General features: G+C 53.2%; 1 protein-coding gene across 3 annotated transcripts in view; it reads right to left on the bottom strand.

Moving 5' to 3' along the window:
- Positions 1–19654, bottom strand: part of PKD1 (polycystin 1, transient receptor potential channel interacting) — a 139076-nt gene that overhangs the window by 13653 nt on the left and 105769 nt on the right. For all 3 annotated transcript variants that reach the window (XM_039490882.1, XM_039490883.1, XM_039490880.1), the window contains exons 26-39: positions 19291–19486; positions 17812–17982; positions 16873–17016; positions 16029–16239; positions 14050–14176; positions 12961–13077; positions 12313–12362; positions 11679–11881; positions 10137–10236; positions 8828–8946; positions 6074–6276; positions 5261–5455; positions 2427–2566; positions 485–612 (exon numbers count right to left, since the gene is read on the bottom strand). In XM_039490882.1, coding sequence (XP_039346816.1) covers positions 485–612; positions 2427–2566; positions 5261–5455; positions 6074–6276; positions 8828–8946; positions 10137–10236; positions 11679–11881; positions 12313–12362; positions 12961–13077; positions 14050–14176; positions 16029–16239; positions 16873–17016; positions 17812–17982; positions 19291–19486 — 2104 coding nt within the window. The remainder of the gene's footprint in view (positions 1–484; positions 613–2426; positions 2567–5260; positions 5456–6073; positions 6277–8827; positions 8947–10136; positions 10237–11678; positions 11882–12312; positions 12363–12960; positions 13078–14049; positions 14177–16028; positions 16240–16872; positions 17017–17811; positions 17983–19290; positions 19487–19654) is intronic.

Consider the following 19654-nt stretch of genomic DNA (forward strand, 5'->3'; position numbering starts at 1 on the left):
TGCAGAAACCTATTCGTCTACAGCTTCTCCCGCCTCCTGCTTCAGTTAAACCCTCCCCTCCGGTTCCCCCTTCCCCGGCCACACCTAGAGAAGGAGCAAGTCCACATCATTTATTTATAAATGCAAAATCCGTAACTGAGCTACTGGGCTGAGCACTGGAGAACGTGAGTCAGGTGGCTGATGGCCGACCACCCTGGCTTGTTGTGTCCTGTATGAAATCGGGCAGGGCCCGGGTCTTTGGCTTTTGTACCATACCTGGCATATGTTCTTGGGCGTAAGGATAACTAGGAACAAACCTGCAGCCTCGCTGGCCAAACATCTGCAGAGAACAGCGCTGTGCAAGCCGGCTACTGCGGGGCTAGAAAACTAGAGCCAGCTCTCAGCTTTGTCCCTCCCTGTCTAATTGATCTGAATCTCTTTTGGGAGGCGTCACTGCTCCCAAACGAAAACAGCGGTGTCACCAGGGACGCCGGCAGCCACGCACCTTCCTGCAGGCGGAGCTGACGCAGCCGTGGCACTCCCAGCATGGTGCTGCAGCTTTCTCGCCCCGACTGGTTATTGTAGAGAGAGGGCAACAAGACCTGTGACATCCACGCCCAAAACTCATCGGATCTGTGCACGCAGGGAGGAGAAGAGAGGAAAGTTCATCTGGTCAATGCAGAACAAAGCATCTCCAGTCAGCCCAGCCCCACGCCCAGCTCTGGTTCTGAGGAGTTCTCTGTCTGAAAGCTTGTATCCTGCCACTGGGGGGAGACTGAGCTTTGGAAAGGTGACCTCCCCTGCTTTTCAGAGGCCCAGCTGCTCAGCCAGAGGTAGGCTTTCTTCTCCAGACTGCTATCCTATCCCCTGAGAGATCACACAGTATAGTCACCTGGGATGCAAAAACCCTACAAGGTAAAACTAGTCCCCTGCTTCAGTATATTCTTACAGAAGATTGGGCTGAGAAAGACCTATCAGAACATCTGATCTAGTTCCAGGCCAATGCACAATTGCTCTCCAGTGTTATACTCGAGTGATTTTATCCAGCCTCGCTTCGAATGAGCGAAGAAATGAGGCTTCTACCACGTCCTTTGGGAAACTAACCCACAGCCAAAGTGGATCTGGCCATTAGATCTAATTTTTCCTTTTGTTCAGTTTCATCCCGTTACATTTTCCCTGTGTCGCTCTAACCTCACAAAATAAGTGTCCCGCAGAAATCTTTTGAGCCTGATTCTCATTTACATTAAAGCCACTTCACAGCATTCTTGTGGTGTAAAGAGGCCTTCAGCGGGGTGTAGCCATACAACTGCTCCCATGGCAAGGCCCCTTTCCACGGCCAATGCAGTGTCAATGAGAGCCAGGTCCCCCTGGAACTAGGAGCTGAGTCTGCTCTCGTTCAACACCACTTTTAAACCAGTGTAACTGTACTGACGTCAGTGGGATGACTCCTGACTTCTGTCATTGTGAATCAGATGTAACATGGATTCTGGCTCTAACTTTGCCAAGTCTCATTTGTCTATGGAACAATCAAGACGGCTGACACAAGGCCAGAACTAATTCCAGGAAAGCAGCTCTGGTGCCCTTCTGGACAACAGGGATGATAACAGCCTGAAAACCCCACCAGGAAATCGTCATCTGGCTACGAGCACCAAGGAACGGTAGGTTTAATATTTATAGAATAGATGATTATTTTTGGTTATCATGCGCCTCTTTATTGCTAAATCTTCTTTAAAGCTGTGGTTTCTAAAGGTCGTCTCAGCCTGTCCTGATGCTGCAACTCTGAATTCGTTGCTCAGATACCAGAAAGAGAAGTATAAACTGATTTTTTTTCCCCATTTGTATAGCTCCTTCCAACAATGGAGCTCAGTCCTTTAGAAACATTAATGAATTAAAGCTCACAGAATCCCTATCCCCATTTTACAGATAGGGAAATGGAGGCACCAAGCAATGAAAGGACGTGCCCCCCCCAGGGAAGGTGTGATGGAGGCAGAACTAGAATACAGATCTCCTCCTGAATTCCTGCGCTGGGTGTCGGTCATAAAACCATCCTTGACCTCCCAAGGTGAATTTCTAAAATTAACATCTGGCAACTCAGACACGTACATTATAACCCCAGCACTGAGGATCTTGTGCATCCCTGGGTGCCTAATGATGAGAGAAGGAACCCGAGCAATACAGTTAGTGAAGGGACAGTCTCTCCTGTCTTCTGACACCATGAGACTGGACGCACCAGTGACTGTCCCATTCGAACGGGAGCGGCGGGGGCTGTAGCGACCACAGATGATTCGGTATTTGCATGTGTGTAATTTGTGACAGGTAAAGAAACGCATCTGCTCACTGACTTCCAGCGCGAACCCCCCAGTGCTCAGCCTGACGCTGCCTGTCCCGGAGGATGGAACAACCCACAGGGCTCGATGCGCCGAGCCCCACGGGGGCTTCGCGGTTACCTCTTGATGCGGAGGAATTCCTCACCGCCGAGCTGCTGCTTGAGGGAGCTTTGCAAGAGGAAGGCCCTGCCGTTGCGGGAGGCGTCGCCGTAGTTGGTGAGCAAGGTCACCAGCAAGAACAACATGTAGATGAGGAAACTCTGGCAAGCAGAAAACAGAGGCAGGCGGTAAGGGGGCTGCTCAGCCTAGGGCCCGGCGCCTACCTCCGTGGGAGCCGGGCTGTGCTGAGCACACGAAGCAAACAGTCCTGCGCCCCAAGGGCGGGATCCTGCTCGCCTTGGATGTCAATGGCAAGACCCCCGTCGGGAGCAGGAGCAGGCCCCAGCATCCTGGTATGTTGTTTTTCCATATGGGAGCTGCCGTTAAATGAAATCCAGACCCAGGCCATGGCCTCGTAACAATTTTTGGTCTCAGACCAGCCATGTTCAAGTCAATACAGATTGCACAACATCCTGGCGCGCTCCGTGCTGGCAGCGCTGCTTATGTAACAGCTTCCCATTTCGAGGGGTTTCCGTTCTTGAAAGGGATACCGCCCAGCCCAGCACAGCCCAGCTTTTAAACGCTGGGTGTGTTGCTAGCACCAGCTGGGAGTATTAACAGGGAAAGATCTTTAAAGCGGCGGAAGCTCCATTTCACAGCTGGTTGGCTGTTTGCATTTCACTGGGCCTGTTCCCGTTTTCTTGTGCCCAAGGCCAGAGCTGTTGTGTCTCCAGCCCTGCAAGGGAATGCTTTGACCCCAAAACCAAACCGATTTCACGGGGAGTGTATAGTTCCATTCCTTTTGGGCCTGGTCTACACTGGGGCGGGGGGGTGTTGATCTAAGTTACGCAACTTCAGCTATGGGAATAACGTAGCTGAAGTCGACATACTCAGATCTACTCACCGGTGAAAACACCGCGGTAGGTCGACGGCTGACGCTCCCCCATCGACTCCGCCTGCACCTCTCGCTCTGGTGGGGTACCGGAGTTGACGGGAGAGCGCTCGGCAGTCAATTTATCATGTCTTAACTAGACGAGATACATTGACCCCCGCTGGATCGATTGCTCCGGAGGCAAGTGTAGACATGCCCTTAGATTTGGAACCCCACCACCTAGCTCAGATGTAACATGTTTCAGCCACAGATCTCAAAGCACTCTAGAAAGGTGGTCAGGATCATCACTCCATTGTGCAAATGGGGAAACTGAGGCACGGAGCTGGGAAGGGACTTGCCCAAGGTCACCAAGCAACCCAGTGGCAGAGTCAGGAAGAGAACCCACGTCTCCTGAGTCCCAGTCCCACCCTTTAGCCATACCTCCCACTTTTAAACAAAACCTGTGCGGTGGGCCTCAAGGACTGGAGAGACTCACCCGGCCCTTCGTATAAGCCGCACAGGCAGGCACAGTTAGTTTCCTTGCTTTGTTCTCCTAACCTGATATAAGGTGTGTCCTTTAGGTCAGTGGTTCCTAACCCTTTCAGGGCTATTGCTTCCCATTCAGTGGGGCTCACTTGCTAGGCTAGGGGATTGCAGTCACAAAGATGGGGTTTGGAGCAGCCCATGTTCCATGGCAGGTTACTGCAGGCGGACTCTGATGCACACCCTGGGCCCAAGCTCAGTGTCTCAGTAAGGTAGAAAGCAGGGAGGAGTCTCCAGGGTACTTATGGACTCCAAAGCCAGGAAGGACCATTGTGATTGGCTAGTCTGACTTCCTCAATACCACAGGTCAGAGAACCTGCAATCATTCCTAGAGCAGATGGGTTAGAGAAACATCCAGTCTTGATTTCAAAATTGTCACTGATGGAGAATCCACCACGACCCTTGGTACATTGTTCCAATGGTTAATTCCCCTCGCTTGTTAAAACTTGACACCTTATTTCCTGTCTTTGTCTAGCTTCAACTTCCAGCCATTGGATTGTGCTCGACCGTTCTCTGCTAGATGGAAGAGCCCAGTATTAAATATTTGTTCCCTGTCTAGGTACTTAGACTGTAATCAAGTCACCCCTTAAACATCTCTCTGTTAGACTCAAGGAGCACAATCTATTTAGCTTATCACAGTAAGGCAGGTTTCTAATCTTGTTTAATCATTCGCATGGCCCTTCTCTGAACCCTCTCCAATTTATCAACATCCTCCTTGAACTGTGGACACCAGAACTGGACACAGGAGTCCAGCAGCAGTTGCACCCAGTCCAATACAGAGGTAAACTGACCTCTCTACTTCTACTTGATATTCCCCCGTTTAGGCATCCCATGATTGCATTAGGCCTTTTGGACACCTTCAGCCGATTATCCACCATCACCCCCAAATCTTTTTTAGCGTCTCCACTTCCCAGGATAGACCCCTCCCCACCCGTAAGTATATTCTTTGTTCTGAGATAGTTACATTTAGTCTATTAAAATGCATATTGTTTGTGTGCACCCAGTTTGCCAAGCGATCCAGATTGCTCCGTATCAGTGACCTATCCTCCGCCTCATTATTACCACTCCCCCAATTTTTGTGTCACTTGCAAATTTTATCAGGGATGATTTTAGGTTTTCTTCCAGGACACTGATAAAAATGTTAAATAGCGTAGAGCCAGGAACCGATCCCTGCAGGAGCCCACTGGAAACGCATCTGCGTGGTGGTGATTTCCCGTTTACAGTTACATGTTGAGACATATCAGTGAGCCAGTTTTGAATTCAGTTAATACATGCCACGGTCATTTTATATCGTTCTAGTTGTTTCATCAAAGTGTTGTGCGGTACCAAGTCAAACGCCCTACAGAACTCGAAGTCTATTATGTCAACACTATTATCTTTATCAACCAAACTTGTCATCTCATCAAAAAAAGAGATCCAGGGAGCTTGCCAGGTGCTTTACCTTTAGCATCTTGTGAAGCAGTTTGACCTTCCTGGCCTCCTCCTTGGCCTGGAAAAGGGCAAATCCCTGAGGAGGTCGGACTTTGTTGATCTTCTCTGAAACGTGCTCGACAAATGGATACTCCACCAGCGTGTCGTCTTCCTCCGGATGCAGGCGCTTTGCAACCAGTGCGAAATAAAGGGCTTCCAGCAGAACCTGTGACCCAGGAAATCAGTGTGCTTTAATGCACCTGTATAGCAACCCCACCAGAATAAGGTCATGTAGGGTCGCTGTTCCCAACATGGATTCAAGCTTGAACAGAGGAGCCAGCCTCGACTTGGATCCATGCATCTCCGTGGCAGCCAACCACGGCTCTGTGCTAACAGATTTCTCCTCTCTGAGGTAAAGCCTGTCTGGCTCTTGCCATCTGAGATTTATTCTCCATTTGCCCCATTGAATTGTGCTGGGGGCGGGAAAAAACATCCATGTTTTCCCAACACCGGATGCTGTACAGCCTGATACACAACAGTGATAGAGGCTCCAGCTTTACACCTCTATAATTTCCACAGATGCTTCCCTGCCATAGGCAGAGATATTGAACCATTTCATGGCCTGCTGAGGGCTTCTCAGTGCCAATTCAATCAGGGCTGATCCCCTTTCAAAATCTGCAGTAACTTACACAGGGGAATGATGGATAAGGAGCTATAGAGAGAGAGAGAGAGAAGCAGGACCCTGTTCAGCCTAGACTGGTGGGTACTGAAAATCATGAGACATTAAGCAATTTCAGCTACCGGGAAAAGAAATTACACACACTCTCTCCACACCCCTTCTTACCTTCAGAGGTTCCCAGACCAAGAAGGATGCCAGGAAGCTGAATATCCCTGAGATGAGCCACATGAGGGCAACACTGGAAGTGAAGCCCACTCCGATCCACACGGAGACCCCAATGGAGGTGGCAAAGAAGAGGAGGCTGACGGCGTGAGCTAGGTACGAGCACCAGTGCGGCAGCAGGCGCTTCCTGAATGTGTGGTCCACAACTGCAGAGAGCAAAGCAGGGGGCTGAAATCCCACAACGGTGCTGCCAGCAATCAGCCGGGCCGAGCAACCGCCAGCCCCGCCAGAGATCTGAGCCATTGTAGGGAGCCCTCAGAAACCTGGGTGCTCTTTAGAAGGATCGTCCAGGTTTCTGCGGCCCCTCTCCCCCACCATGCTGGACAGACCACATACATAACTCACTGCTGAAATGCGTCCATCCCTGAAGTGAAGGGCAGTAGCCACCCGGCTGCAAACTGCACCGTGTGTGCATGGGGAAGGGCAGCCATTCTGACCGAGACACTGGCCTTCGCTTACCAAATCTTACCAAAGGCCCAGGGGATCTTTAATGCCCAGCCAGAGCCTTGGCTTAAGGTATCACCCGAAAGACCCAATCCAAGGAGCTCGTTCCGTTCACTTGGGAAGGACAAGGGTGACCCTGCAAGGCTTCGAACCCGCATGTCACCGGGAGTCTTGATTCCTCCTAACCGGCTGCTTATGCCTCTAAGCCACCCTGTCCAGGAGGGGCTGTTTGGACAGAGAGACACTTTCATCCAGCCATGTGACTAAGCTGTACAAATCAGATACTACAATAGTTCAGGTAAAACCAATTCATGGATTTTAATAGGCCCAAGAGCCCCAGCTCCGTGTTCAGTTTTCTGCACTGAGAAGAGAGTCTGTAGTGCAAGAAATTCCTGGGGGTGTCTCTTTGAAAGCAGGACAGCTCGTGCTAAGAAAGCCACTGCTCTTAGCTCCTTACCAGGACTCTTAAGTGGAGAAGCCAAGAACTTATTGTGATGTTACAGTGTATATGATTTTATAAAAATATGCTAATGAGTGAATATAATGTAACTGGAATATGCTTCATGCAAAAGGTCTCTTGTAAGGTATCATTACAAAGCTTATTATCTACTGAGTGTGATCAGCCTATTTCTATAAATGTACCACTCTTGTATCTGAAACTAGAAATATGAAATATAACTCTGAGGGCCTATTGTAATTATGCAAAGTGTGGGCAATTAATGGTGGTTTGGAATCTTGCTGACTCCCATTAACCAGGACAACTGACTGCAGATTGGGTGTGTTTTACCTGTAAGTCTTCCTATATAGTGTGTGCTGGCAAGTGGGTAGTGAAGTCTTGCAGTGACATGTGATCATGTCACCTGAACTGGAATCCGTCTGTCACCTGGTGTCTTTCCATTGAGAAGGGGGGGGGGGGGTGGAACCCCAGAGAGGGACAAAGGATTCCTGCCTTATGCAAAAGATATATAAAGGGGTGGAACAGAACAAAGAGGAGAGAGGCGCCATCATGAAGAATCCCCTAGCTACCATCTGAGCTGGAACAAGGGCTGGACCAGGGGAAAGGACTGTGCCCAGGCCTGGAAGGCGTCTAGTTGAGGAAAAAACTTACTGAAGCATCTCTGAGGGTGCGATTATCTGTATTTAGTTTGATTAGACAGAGATTTGCGCATTTTATTTTATTTTGCTTGGTGACTTACTTTGTTCTGTCACTACTTGGAACCACTTAGATCCTACTTTCTGTATTTAATAAAATCACTTTTTACTTATTAACTCAGGGTATGTATTAATAGCTGGGGGAGCAAACAGCTGTGCATATCTCGCTATCAGTGTTCTAGAGGGTGAACAATTTATGAGTTTACCCTGCATAAGCTTTATACAGGGTAAAATGGATTTATCTGGGTTTAGACCCCATTGGGAGTTGGGCATCTGAGAGATAAAGACAGGAACACTTCTGTGAGCTGCTTTCAGGTGAACCTGCAGCTTTTGGGGCAAGTAATTCAGACCCTGGGTCTTTGTTGGAGCAGACTGGCATGTCTGGCTCAGCAAGACAGGGTGCTGGGGTCCCGAGCTGGCAGGGAAAGCAGGAGCAGAGGTTGTCCTTGCACATCGGGTGGCAGCTCTCGAGGGTTTCTGTGATCCAACCCGTCACACCTAGCACCACCCATGACCCCGTCTCCCATCCGTGGCCATGGGAGAGGCTGGCCTGTAGGGAGATGGTGTGGACTGTTTGCCCATGTTATACGTCACACCACGAAGTCTCCTTTCCTTCTCCCTCTCTCTTGTTTAACTGGTTTGAGTTTTCATTTGAGTTCTAACTCCCTTTCCCCTGCGCTGACATCAGGACCCTCCCCTACCTTCAGGTCTAATTAGTTCACGGCTGTAACGTGCTTCTGCAATCAACCCCCCTGTGGGAGTGGGGAGTGATGCGGTAGGTAAATGCCTTTGAGCACGAAATGCCGAGTTAGGGCTTTTCCAGAAGGGGTTTTTATGATGATTTTAACAAGAGCCCAGGGAACAAAGGGAAATGGATCCTAACATGGTAAGGAATAGAGAGCTGGAGAGCTGTATGCAACTAGCATGCCCCCATCTGAACCTGGCTCATAAAGGGGTGCACATCATGGCAGTCTGTGTCTATCTGCCTATCCAACCCTTATCGCCATAACATCTGAGCTCCTTTCTTCACCTAGCTTGTCTCAGGGAGCATGTCCTGTGTGCTGGGCACTGACATCAGAGAAGGCCTTGCCCGCCAAGTACCTGTCCATGTAGACTTGGCAGATCTGCTCACTTCCCTGGGAGGGGCTGCTATGTTCTGTCCTTTCTCGTTCAGCCGCTGCAGCATGATGGTCTCTGTCTTCTCCCCAAACACGCTGGATCTGCCAGCACAAATCAACGTTATTAGCATGGGGCTTAAACCCGGGTTTGCTTTGCAAGAGACACTCCATCAGAGAGACAGTCTCTGCGGTAAGTGAACCCGCAGCAGCCTGGTTCGGAGGGCCCTACAGAGAGGATTCTGAGCCCAAGCAACGTGACATTTAATCTAGCACCAACCTCAGGCAACTGTGTGGCTGATAAGAAGCTTTTCTTATTTTAAAGGTTAGTGCTTCTTGAGAGAGCCGGTCCTCCCTAATACTAGCCTGCTCAATAGGAATCACTAACGTCATGCACTGCAATCACGGGCAAGATAAAACTGCTTCCCTCCCCAAGTTACGGCACCATCAGTCAGTGGGATCTGCTAACGTCCCACTGGGCCACCTGGTTTGATTCACCGCCTGCAGAGAAGGGACAGCAGGAGTGCAGGGCTGCTCAGGTTTCTGCCGATGACTTTCGGAAATTGCTCTTCCAGCAGCCTTCCCACGGTGCCCCCAACGCAGGTCCCTGCGCAGACGGTTCAGAGTGATGGACTCTGTTACTTTCCTGTCTTTGCTGGCACTGTTTAAACTGGGCTATAAGCCCAGACACTGGGAGATGGCAGCTCAGCCAGGCACAGAGCAGTATCTGGGCTGGGATGGGCTCTGGACCGATGGGCGTTTCTCTCGTGTTGGAAAAGAAAAAGCCATGGCTGAGGTTCAGATCCTCTCTCCCCCCTCCTCCCCAGCGTTGTTGCTGTGGAGCTGCTCTCGGGCAGAGCTGACCTGCACCAGCGGCAAGGAAACAGCTACAGAGATGCTTCTGCTGCCTCTGGAGGCACCTTCACCCAGGTGCTCGCCTGCAGCCCCGTGGCTCTTACCATGGCCCGGCTGCGTCTCTTTGCCCCCTGAGGCCCCAGCCAGGCTGGAAGCTGGAGCCAGGTCGGGGTAGGAGCCGCATGGGGGGCGGTGGGCCAGGGGCTGCGCTCGGGCCCCTCCCACACTGGGCAGGTAGAGGGGCCCGGGCTCCCCAGCCCAGCTCCGGCTTGATGGGGGGGTGGAGCCTTGGGGGGAGGAGAAGGGGCAGGGGTGGGGCCAAGGAGGGGGCAGAGCCTCGTGGCCCCCCGTCCCCCACATTCCCGGCGGGAGGGCAGGGGCCCAGGAAGCGCTCGTTCACCACACCTCGTTGAAGCCGTCTCCTCTCCCTGTATACTTACAGGCCTGAGACCAAGTCCGTTTCAGCTCTGGCATAGTGCCCCGTATCCTGGGAGATGCCGCTAGCTCCATCAGCTAGGATCTGCCGTATCAGATCTTCATCTGAGAGGGACAGACAACGACAGGGCGGGAAAGTTAGCCCCCCGCCAAAGCGCTAACCAGCTCCCTCTCCCTGTTAACGGGCCTGTTCCCAGCACCTCGCGGTAGAATGGGGGGGGGGCTTCAGGCTAGTTTCCACACAGGTGAAGCTACAGGGGTCCCCTCCTGCACAGCCACCTTGAACCTCCTCCTATGGCGCCCCACCTGCCCCCCAGTATCACTCCTGCGCCCAGTGTGAACCTGCTCGGGCACCCGGCTGGATACACGAATTGGGGAGCACCCTCTTTTAGGGTCACTTCAGGGGCTCACGGCTGAGGATGCTGGTGCTCCATGACTAACGCAGATGTGCAGGTCCCTGGGGAATTCAGACACCCTGGCGGTGAGAATCTCCCCTTGCTCCCAGGGTCTGACAGCAGGGTAATGCCGTGGGTCCCATGAACTCGCCCCCTGGGCGTGAGAGCAGCCCCTGGGCTCGGAGTCCGACTGCCTGCCCACGCTGCAATAGCCCTGACGCTGGGCCAGGCGGTGACAGGAAACAGGTCTGCACCGGCAGCTCAGCTGCCCCGGGCCAGCGCAGGATTGCTCTCTGCCGCCCAGCTCCTAGGGCGTTAGCGCCTCTGCTTTTAAAGGCCCTGTATTAAAGAGCTCTGAGGCAAATGCAGACCCTGTCCTGGGGGCTTTTCAGTTAAAGTGCAGCGTGGCCTCCTCTGCTGGGCTGAAAGCTGGCTGGTGGCCCAGGACAGTCGCGGGGGTGAGGGGTGCAAGCCAGGGTAGGAACAGGTCATGCTCAGACACGGGCGCAGCGTGAGGGCCAAGGCCTGCGGGCTGGGGCAGCCTGCTCCGAGCAGGATCTGCAGCCAGTGACTTGCTGCAGTCCCCAGGCCCTGACCCGTTCTGGTCGCGTTTGGATTTGGCCTCCCAATATAAGGAGAAAGGTCTAATGGGTCCATTGATCACTTGGCTGAACCAATGGCCTTTTGCTCCTTCAGCCAGGGAGCCGCGGTGCCAGCCCTGAGGAGTCATCACGGGGCGCCCTGGCCAAAGGAGGCAGCGACAACCCTGCTGCTATGAGCGCAACTCTTCAGTCGCCATCGGGGCTAGGTGGGCCGAATCCAGACGCCCTCGCTCAGACCAATTGCCTGTCGCAGTCAAGGGATCGGGCCCAGGACTTTTCACTTAGCACCGTCCCCTTTCACAGTGGTCAAGGGCAGGGGTGCTGAAGGCTGGTGTATTGGACGCAGGAAACCGGAGGAGTCACTGACTTTAGGACCAGACATAAAGTGGGGTTCCAGTGCACAAAACTCAGTCTCTGCGTCCAGGCATATCTGCCCAGGGTAGCGAGTGCCAGACAGCAGGGAAGCGCTAAGGCCAAATGCCCCTCCCTAGCAGCGCTACCAGAGCAAAGCACGCCCCGCCAGTGCTGCAGCACACTGCTCTCACCCCACCTGAGGCAGAGAAGTATTTGGGCTGCCCGTGGTGCAAGCCAAGCGACACGCTGTCCTCCTCGGCCGGCAGAGGCACCTCGAGCCCCAGATGGCGGCTGGCCCGTCCCCGCTTCAGCTTCTGGATGGTGTTGCCCATGATGGAGGGGTCGCTGAGGAGATCTGGCCAGTTGAGCAGGGCCTCACTGGAGTGCCACCGAATCAGGCTGCGGGACAGAAGGCAGAGCGGGATGGTCCCAGGTAGGCAGTGTGGGAGGGAGAGTGAGCGCTGTGTATTAACAGCCAGGATAATGTTCTCCAGGGGGATTTGTGTCAGAAGCCAGCGTCCTGCCTCCCAGACGCATTGGCTTATTATGTTTGCTAATCAATACACGCAAGCAGGGCAGAGCCCCTGCCCCGGGGAGACATCAAACTGCAGCCTGTATTGGCAATAAAGCTGGCAGATGCGCCTCACCTCTTAGCCACAAAAAATGTCCAAGCACAATAACATCGAGCCTTTTGCCCACTGACATTAATCAGGGCTTGATGTCTCACACTCCCCAACCCACAATCCACGAAAGGAGGTGTCTGCGCACGCGCTCGGGGCCCATACAAATGCAGAATCCCTGCCGGCTTTCATCCCTGGCAGCTTGCTCACCTTTTTGAGTCGTCCAGGAACAAATCAGTTTTGGTTTGCTCGGAAAAGGCCTGTGGGGAAGGAGCAGAATGAGTTTGTCACCAAACACTGGCTGGGTTTTGGTTAAAATCAACGCTGCAGGGCCAGGGGCTCTCCGGGGGGGTCAGGCAGGGGAAATGGCAGCAGGGAGGGGCCAGCCTCGCGGTTTGGGAACAGGACTGGAAGCCAGGCAGTCACTCACTGGCCCTGATGCTGACTCGCTCTATGTCTTTAGGCAATTCACAGCGCCTCTCTGCCTCCGTTTCCCACTGTAGAAGGTGAGAGTGCACTGGGCCAATCAGGGTGTTAACGTGTATCGATCGGCCAGAAAGCGCCGGATGGATGCTGAGTATCAGTAAGTGCCTTGGGTAGGTGGGGGGCTGAGAGCATGCTGCTCTCGCTCTGCATGGCTTCCACCCCTCCCTTACTCATCAGGGACTCAGCCAGGGGCAGTACCGTGTGCCACCTCCCACTCTTCCCTGTACACGCGAATTAACGCATGACTCCGCTCCGCAGGCACACGCAGGGACAGAAGGAGGCTGAATGGCGCCGGAGGGGCCGGGGAAAGCACTCGGAACTGCCCGCTTTGTGCCTCCGTTAGGCAAGAGAGTCGTCCTGTCGCCTGCTTACCTCAGCCCGGATCCCGGGGAAGGTGAGGAAGGAGCTCTCCAGGAGGGAGGAGTCCAGGTAGTTATCGATCTCTAAGGACTGCTGGTCCGAGTGGGTCAGGGTGTGGCTGATGGACGCCTGCACAAGAGGCGGGGAGGGGAGGGTGAGGCCATTGTTCTGGCTAAGAAATAGGTCTCGCTTGTATAATTAATGTACGGCCCCACCCCCCCTTCAGGTCTGGCACCACTTACACCGGTGCTCCAGGCTGCAGCACCCCCTTCCGCTGCCCCATCCATTAGCTCAGCGAGCAAACGCTCTTGACCTGCCTACGTGTTACACCAGCAAATAAATGGCTTTGTAACACAACGGTGCGCGTGGCCCCATCGGCCCCTGAAACGGGCAACCCTGGTCTGCCCAGCAACAGTGAGAGCAAAACCCGGTGAGCGCCCCAAGCCCACGTGGGGTTTTTCAAATACCTCCCAGGGCAGCTCTCACCGGCCAATGCTTACAAGTCAAATGACGCCTATTGCCTGGTTGCCTGCATGGTGCCCCCGAGTCTGAAGTCCCCCCCAGCCAAGGGCATCCCAGCACAGGAACGGCTCGCACTCTCCTGCTGAGCAGCTTTCCAAAGAAATGTATTAGTCTCTAAGGTGCCACAAGTACTCCTGTTCTGATCCCTATTGTGTCCATCCCCCCCAACTTTCTGTGAGTCTCTCCTATGGGGCTTGCCTCCCATCGTTCTTCCGTGCAATTGGGGTTTTGTTCTAGTCTCACCTGCCCTGGCTCTGGATCGCAGACTGCCTGATGTGTCTGTGGGACTGGATCTCCTATCATTTATACCCCTGGCAGCCTACTGGATGCAGAGGAGCAACACCTGATTTATGAGGGTGTGAGCGAAAGGAGAATGAAAGCTGCTATTTGTATGTGCACAGAACACTTCTGTAGCATCGCTATGGGCTGGATTCTGTGCCTCTTACTTATGTCCATGCTGTTACTCCTGAAGTAAGATACTACACAATGGGAGTAAGGATGACAGATGCTGGCCCTCTATAAGCAAATCTGTTGTCATAAAACACCCCTTGAAAGACAATGATTTTTCTTCCCTGTTACCTTGCTACGAGCCATCCTGAAGAGGAATAAAATGACCAGGTACAATGGATAGACCACAACGCTGGACACCAAACCAACAGCCACGGTGTCAACGCTGAGCGGGATCAGGTTGGAAACAGCCACGTGACTGGAGAAGGTTAGGAAAAGGAGAGAGATTCAGAACCAACATCACCTGTGTCACCACCTGAACTGGGGAGCCAGCATTTGGAAGGGAAAAGCAATTTTTAAAGGGACACTGTTGAGAAGACATTGCTGGCTCCACTGGGAGTTTTGGGTGTGCAAGGAGCGCAGAATAGAGCCCTGGCTTAGGCTCAGATCCTCAGGTATTTAGGTCCAAAATCACAACAGGATTGGATTTGAAATGTGTGGCACCTCAAAGGTACCTGCCTAACTTGGAGGATCTGGAGCAGAAAGCCTTTCGCGTGGCGTTATTAGTACCAAAGTGAAGGGCTGTTGTGGTCTGGCGAAATTCTGATTATGCAGCAAACGACTGCAGCTGCTGCTGACCTGCTCTGTCCCTGTCTCTCTCGGGCTCATTTTTAGATGCTTTGTTACTTTGCTTTTTACCAGGATTATAAAAAGCCTCCCAAGTCCTGACCCACAGGACAAATCAGGGTCGGGCTATTGGAAAAATTCCACCCCGGAGTTGTGTCTCTCTGCTGCTTTCTGCCAGGAGTCCCCACACATGGCACTTGTGTCCAGAGCAAACGGGACACCTTCCCAGCTGCTTCTTAGCCCCATCACAAGTGTCAGGAGGGAGAATATTGGCAAGATCTGAAATCCTTCTCTACAGGCAGAATTAAGAGGGGTGGTGGTGGAAGGGTAGGTTACAAGGTGGTAAGGTGGAGCCAAAGAGAGAAAGGGAGCAGCAAGATCTCTCCACCCAGGCTCTTCTATGAGGCCCATCCTAGTGGTATCTGAGGGTATGGCTACACTTGAGAGTTGCCGCGCTGGTGGAGGCTTTCCAGTGCTGCAATTAGTAACTGTCCACACCTGCAGGGCACATCCAGCGCTGCAACTCCCTGGCTGCAGCGCTGGCCGTACACCTGGGTCTGCTTGGGGAATAAGCATTGCAGCGCTGGTTCTGCAGCGCTGGTCGTAAAGTGTGGCCACACACCAGCGCTGTTATTGGCCTCCAGGGTATTAGGAGATATCCCAGAATGCTTTTAACTAAATTATTCCCTTTGTTTTGTTATGCAGCCTCTCTTTGTTTTGTTGTGAACGCGGCTCTGGCTCCGGGAGCTGCTTATCTAAAAAAACAAACACAGCTCCTGTTTGCTGTGATCAATCTGTGAACAATCAAATAAGATATCCCCCTCCCTGCGCGATTCACAGGGGTTGAGTGTTTGCTTTTTGCTTGACCGGGAGTCGGCAGCTGCTTATGTGGTCTGCAGGCTTTTGCAGTTAAAGAGTAAGGGGTCAGAAAAAGTTTCTGATTTTGCAAGTCAGGGAGCCGATACACAGTGTTGGCTCCAAAAATCCACACTCTCTCTCTCTCTCTCTCTCCCCCGCTCCCTGTCACACTCCACCCCACCCCCCTCTTTTGAAAAGCACATTGCTGCCACTTGAACGCTGGGATAGCTGCCCATAATGCATCACTCACAACAGCGCTGCAAATGCTGCAAATGTGGCCACACTGCAGCGCTGTCCCTGCACAGCTGGACGACCAGCGCTGTAACTCCCAGCGCTGCAACTCTCAAGTGTAGCCATACCCTGAGCATGGTAACAATTCACAGATTCCTGTGATAGGGAGGTCAGGGAGCTCCTTTTCCTTTACACTGGTGGAAATGGAGGACCGTAGGGAGGTGATAGATCAAGGGTCAGGGGCTTCACAGGATCATGGTCCGCGTGCCACACAGCCAGGTGACTGCACAGGCCATGGGCTGGGTGCTGGGGACTGAACAGGCCTAGACCAGGGCAGAGGCTTGGTAAGGTGATCCCGAGAGACCAGGAGCAGCGCGGTAGGATGTGCGGCCCACCTGAGATGGACGTCTCCCACCACACCGTACCACACGGCGTTGGCGCAGAGGAAGAGGAAGATGAGGGCGGAGCAGCAGGTGGCTCTCTGCACCCGAGTGAAGCGGCTGCGTGGGGGCCGGTCCCACATAGAGAGCCAGACGTGCTTCTCGAAGAAACCCCGCTGCAGCTCCGCCACGAAGATCCGAGGGAAGCTCCTCAGTTCCGTCTCACCTGAATGCCGGGAAAAGAGAGCCAGGGTCAGGCTGAGCAGGTGAGAGCCACGCTCTGCAGACAGGGCCATTCTGTGCCCTAGATCCACCAGCCCTCAGAACTGGGGCTCACAGGGGCCTGTGTGATGAGGCTGGGACCCATCCCTCAGTCCTGGGGCTCACGGGGGCCTGGGGGGTGAGGCTGGGACCCATCCCTCAGAGCTGGGGCTCACGGGGGCCTAGGGGGTGAGGCTGGGACCCATCCCTCAGTCCTGGGGCTCACGGGAGCCTGTGTGGTGAGGCCAGGACCCATCCCTCAGAGCTGGGGCTCCCGGGGGCCTGTGTGGTGAGGCCGGGACCCATCCCTCAGAGCTGGGGTTTCATTGTGGCCTCCTTCTTTGCCACATACGCTCTGGTAGTGGAGAAGACAGAGCCAGAGCAGGTAAAGGCAGAAAGAAGCCAGCAGAGCCCCTCCAATCTCAATCCAGCATGAGGGCACTGACGGGGAGCCCATGATGTGGTCCATACAGTCACTCTTTTGGCATTCCCTACAAAATAACAAGCCCCAAAGTCCCACAAACTGCCCTGCCCTCCTCCTTGTATCCCATGAACACTGAATGCTCCAGGCCGCGTGTCCCAGCAGCCAAGCACTTACTGGCGGCATAGACCTCCTTCTCCACCATGCCGTCGCTCTCCTCGCTCTCCACGGACAGCCAGTCATTCACCAGGAAGAAGTAGCTCTTGCTGGTCTGCAGGTCTCGGACTATGACGTGCTGCAGGTACCAAGAAGGGCTGAGTCCTAAGAGCAGGGAAACAGAGCAAGGTGGCTCATGGCAGACCATCCCTCTGCAGGGGCACAGGGGTTGCCATGCAGTATCAACAGCTGCACAGCCCCGGGGACGAGATCAGGAGAGTAATAACAGTCAGTAATGCTTATCAATCGCACTCCTCATCCCTACGGGACTGGGCGGCACGCAGGTGCTACGGTCTGGGGCACTCTGGAAGGGCCTAAGACAGACACTTCCATCTCAAAGCACTTTACAAATGTAGGTAAATAGAATATAGCCCCAATCTGCAGTAGCTGAGGCACCAAGGACATCTGTGAAAATCATTTTGGGGCTTGCACGTCGATTTACACACCTAATTCCAGGCAACCCCGTTGGAAAACGTCAGCCTACGTGTCTATGGTGGGGCACTCAAAATTAGAGTCCTTTGGCAAACATGGCCTTAGAGACTTTCCCAAGGAAACGCAGTGATAGAGCTGGGGCTAGTGCTCAGGTCCCCTGGCTGCCAGCCCCATGCCCTGGCCACTGGACAATAATGTCTCTCCGGGGTGTGGTGTGTGCTAAGGCAGTGAATGTTCTTAGTTCTCCATCAGAGTTCATCAGCTTCCCAGCACAATCTCCCGTGCAAGAATGGCTGCTCGTGCAGGGTTTCTGGGGGTAGCCAAGAGTGGCACAGGCAGAAACCTTGCAAGAATATCGAATACCATAGGTTTGATTCAGATCTCACACCAGTTTACACCAGTGTAAACCACCAGCCCGATGGTGATCGTCCCAGCTGTCCGAACCTGGCACACCTGCCCAGGCCTCACCTTTATTGTCATGCCAGATGCGGATTTTCCAGACGCTGCCCAGGCTCTGCTCCGTCGCAATCTGAAAAACATCGAGGCTGTTGCGGTGGAAAGCGTTCTCCCCATCCAGATGCCTGTGACCGCTCTTATTATCCACGCCGTACAGGGTGAGCCCCACGTGGGCGGTGGTACCTGGCAGGAGTTAACAGGAAGGCACAGTTTGGCAGATCCCATCCAGTGCAGAGTTCTCTCCCCCAACCCTGTGACCAAATGAAATGGCCCTTTTGAGAGGCCACCCAGAGACCCGCAAGAAATTAACATGCTTGTATCCATGGTTGCTGCTTGGCCTCCCCACACCCAGAGATAGGGTTACACACAGCTTGGAAGAGCCGGCTGGTGAGATGGGATTGATACATGGGCTTTAGTATGTTTCCTTCTGAGATGGGATGTGAGCTAATGTTCTTTAACTTGCTGACATCCTGGAGGGAGGAGATGTTTGTTCTGGATGTTCTTTCCATGGAGTGGCTGAAAGGCTTGTTTTCTTTGACTACTCCCCGGGACCAGCTGCCAGACACTCCTTGTTTCACCTGGGCCACCTAAATGTCCCCTGCTCGCCTATAAGGATCCAGACATGGTGACAGGGCATGAGCCTGCTCCCAGGGAAGCCATTGGCGCCAATGAGAGCAGCTGTCCAACAGTGACACCAGGGCATTCCGTCCAGACGCTCAATCAACGCTCCCAGATTATAGCCGCTCGAGTTTCAAAGTCCAAAGACGATGTTTCTAGCGGTTGTGGCTGCTATCCCAGCCCAAGCTTTCTGCCTCCTAACTCCTCACTGCTAAGAGAGACTCAGGGACCAGAGTGAAGCGATTAATTGTGCTGGCGATGCACATAAAGCAGGAGAGAATCCAACTCACTGTCTTATAGCAGCGCTGGCCCCAAAGGGCCAGCTGGAGTAAAACAAGGCTCTCCCTGAAACGATCGGGAACCACGAGCGACATCTCAGCAAAATGAGAAGAGGAGAAATTGTGCCTAATCGTGGGAGAAAGGAGCCATCGCTCCCAATCAGGAACAGGCAGGGCTGGTAAATGGACACGGGATCAAGCCCCAAGCCCAGTATGAAGACCCGTCCTCTGTGGCTCATTCTTATATTTGACACTTACCTGAAGGCTGTTTCCTTTTTACGCTGCGGCAGCTCATCATGCCAGCAAAGTCTCATTGACTTGGCCTGAACTGAAAACGTCTCAAAGACATACATGGGTGCTTTCAGCAGAACTGCAAGAAGGAGCCGGACCGTGGCAGAATAACTCAACCCCTTTCAGAGCTGGAAACACCTTCCAGATCCTCAGGGGCAACCCTCCCTCACTGCTCCGGAGAACCCTGGGGAAGTTCTGTGACATGCAGGGGGATTTGCTGTGATGCGGTGCCTAGAAGTCTCAAAGGACTAATATGGAAGCTACCCCACAGTCAGCCAGTCCAGAGAGTGACGCTGTTACTGACCTGATCCTCGGCCCCAGCCGGTTTTCACCAGGATCTCATATTTATACATCCCATTCTTCCCGCAGAATGGAATCACCCCCACTCGGTTAATGTCGATCAGGTCCAGTTTGTGCACAATCAGCATGGCCACAGAGTATGTCACAAAGCAGACGGCACACGTCAGCAGAACGATGTAGTTGAGACCCGGGCCAGGAGCCTAAGCAAAATGAAAGATATTGAAAGATGCTTTTCCCTCCCCATGCTCCTCCCTTCACAGCCTCACGCTCACTGCCTCGCTGACTGCAATAACAATAAGTAACAAATATCTTCGTCTTACATAGTGACGTCCATCCTGCAGGCTCCCTAACTGGAGTACAGACTATGC

This window comes from Mauremys reevesii, linkage group 10 (genome assembly GCF_016161935.1).
Source record: "Mauremys reevesii isolate NIE-2019 linkage group 10, ASM1616193v1, whole genome shotgun sequence".
Lineage (NCBI taxonomy): Eukaryota > Metazoa > Chordata > Testudines > Geoemydidae > Mauremys > Mauremys reevesii.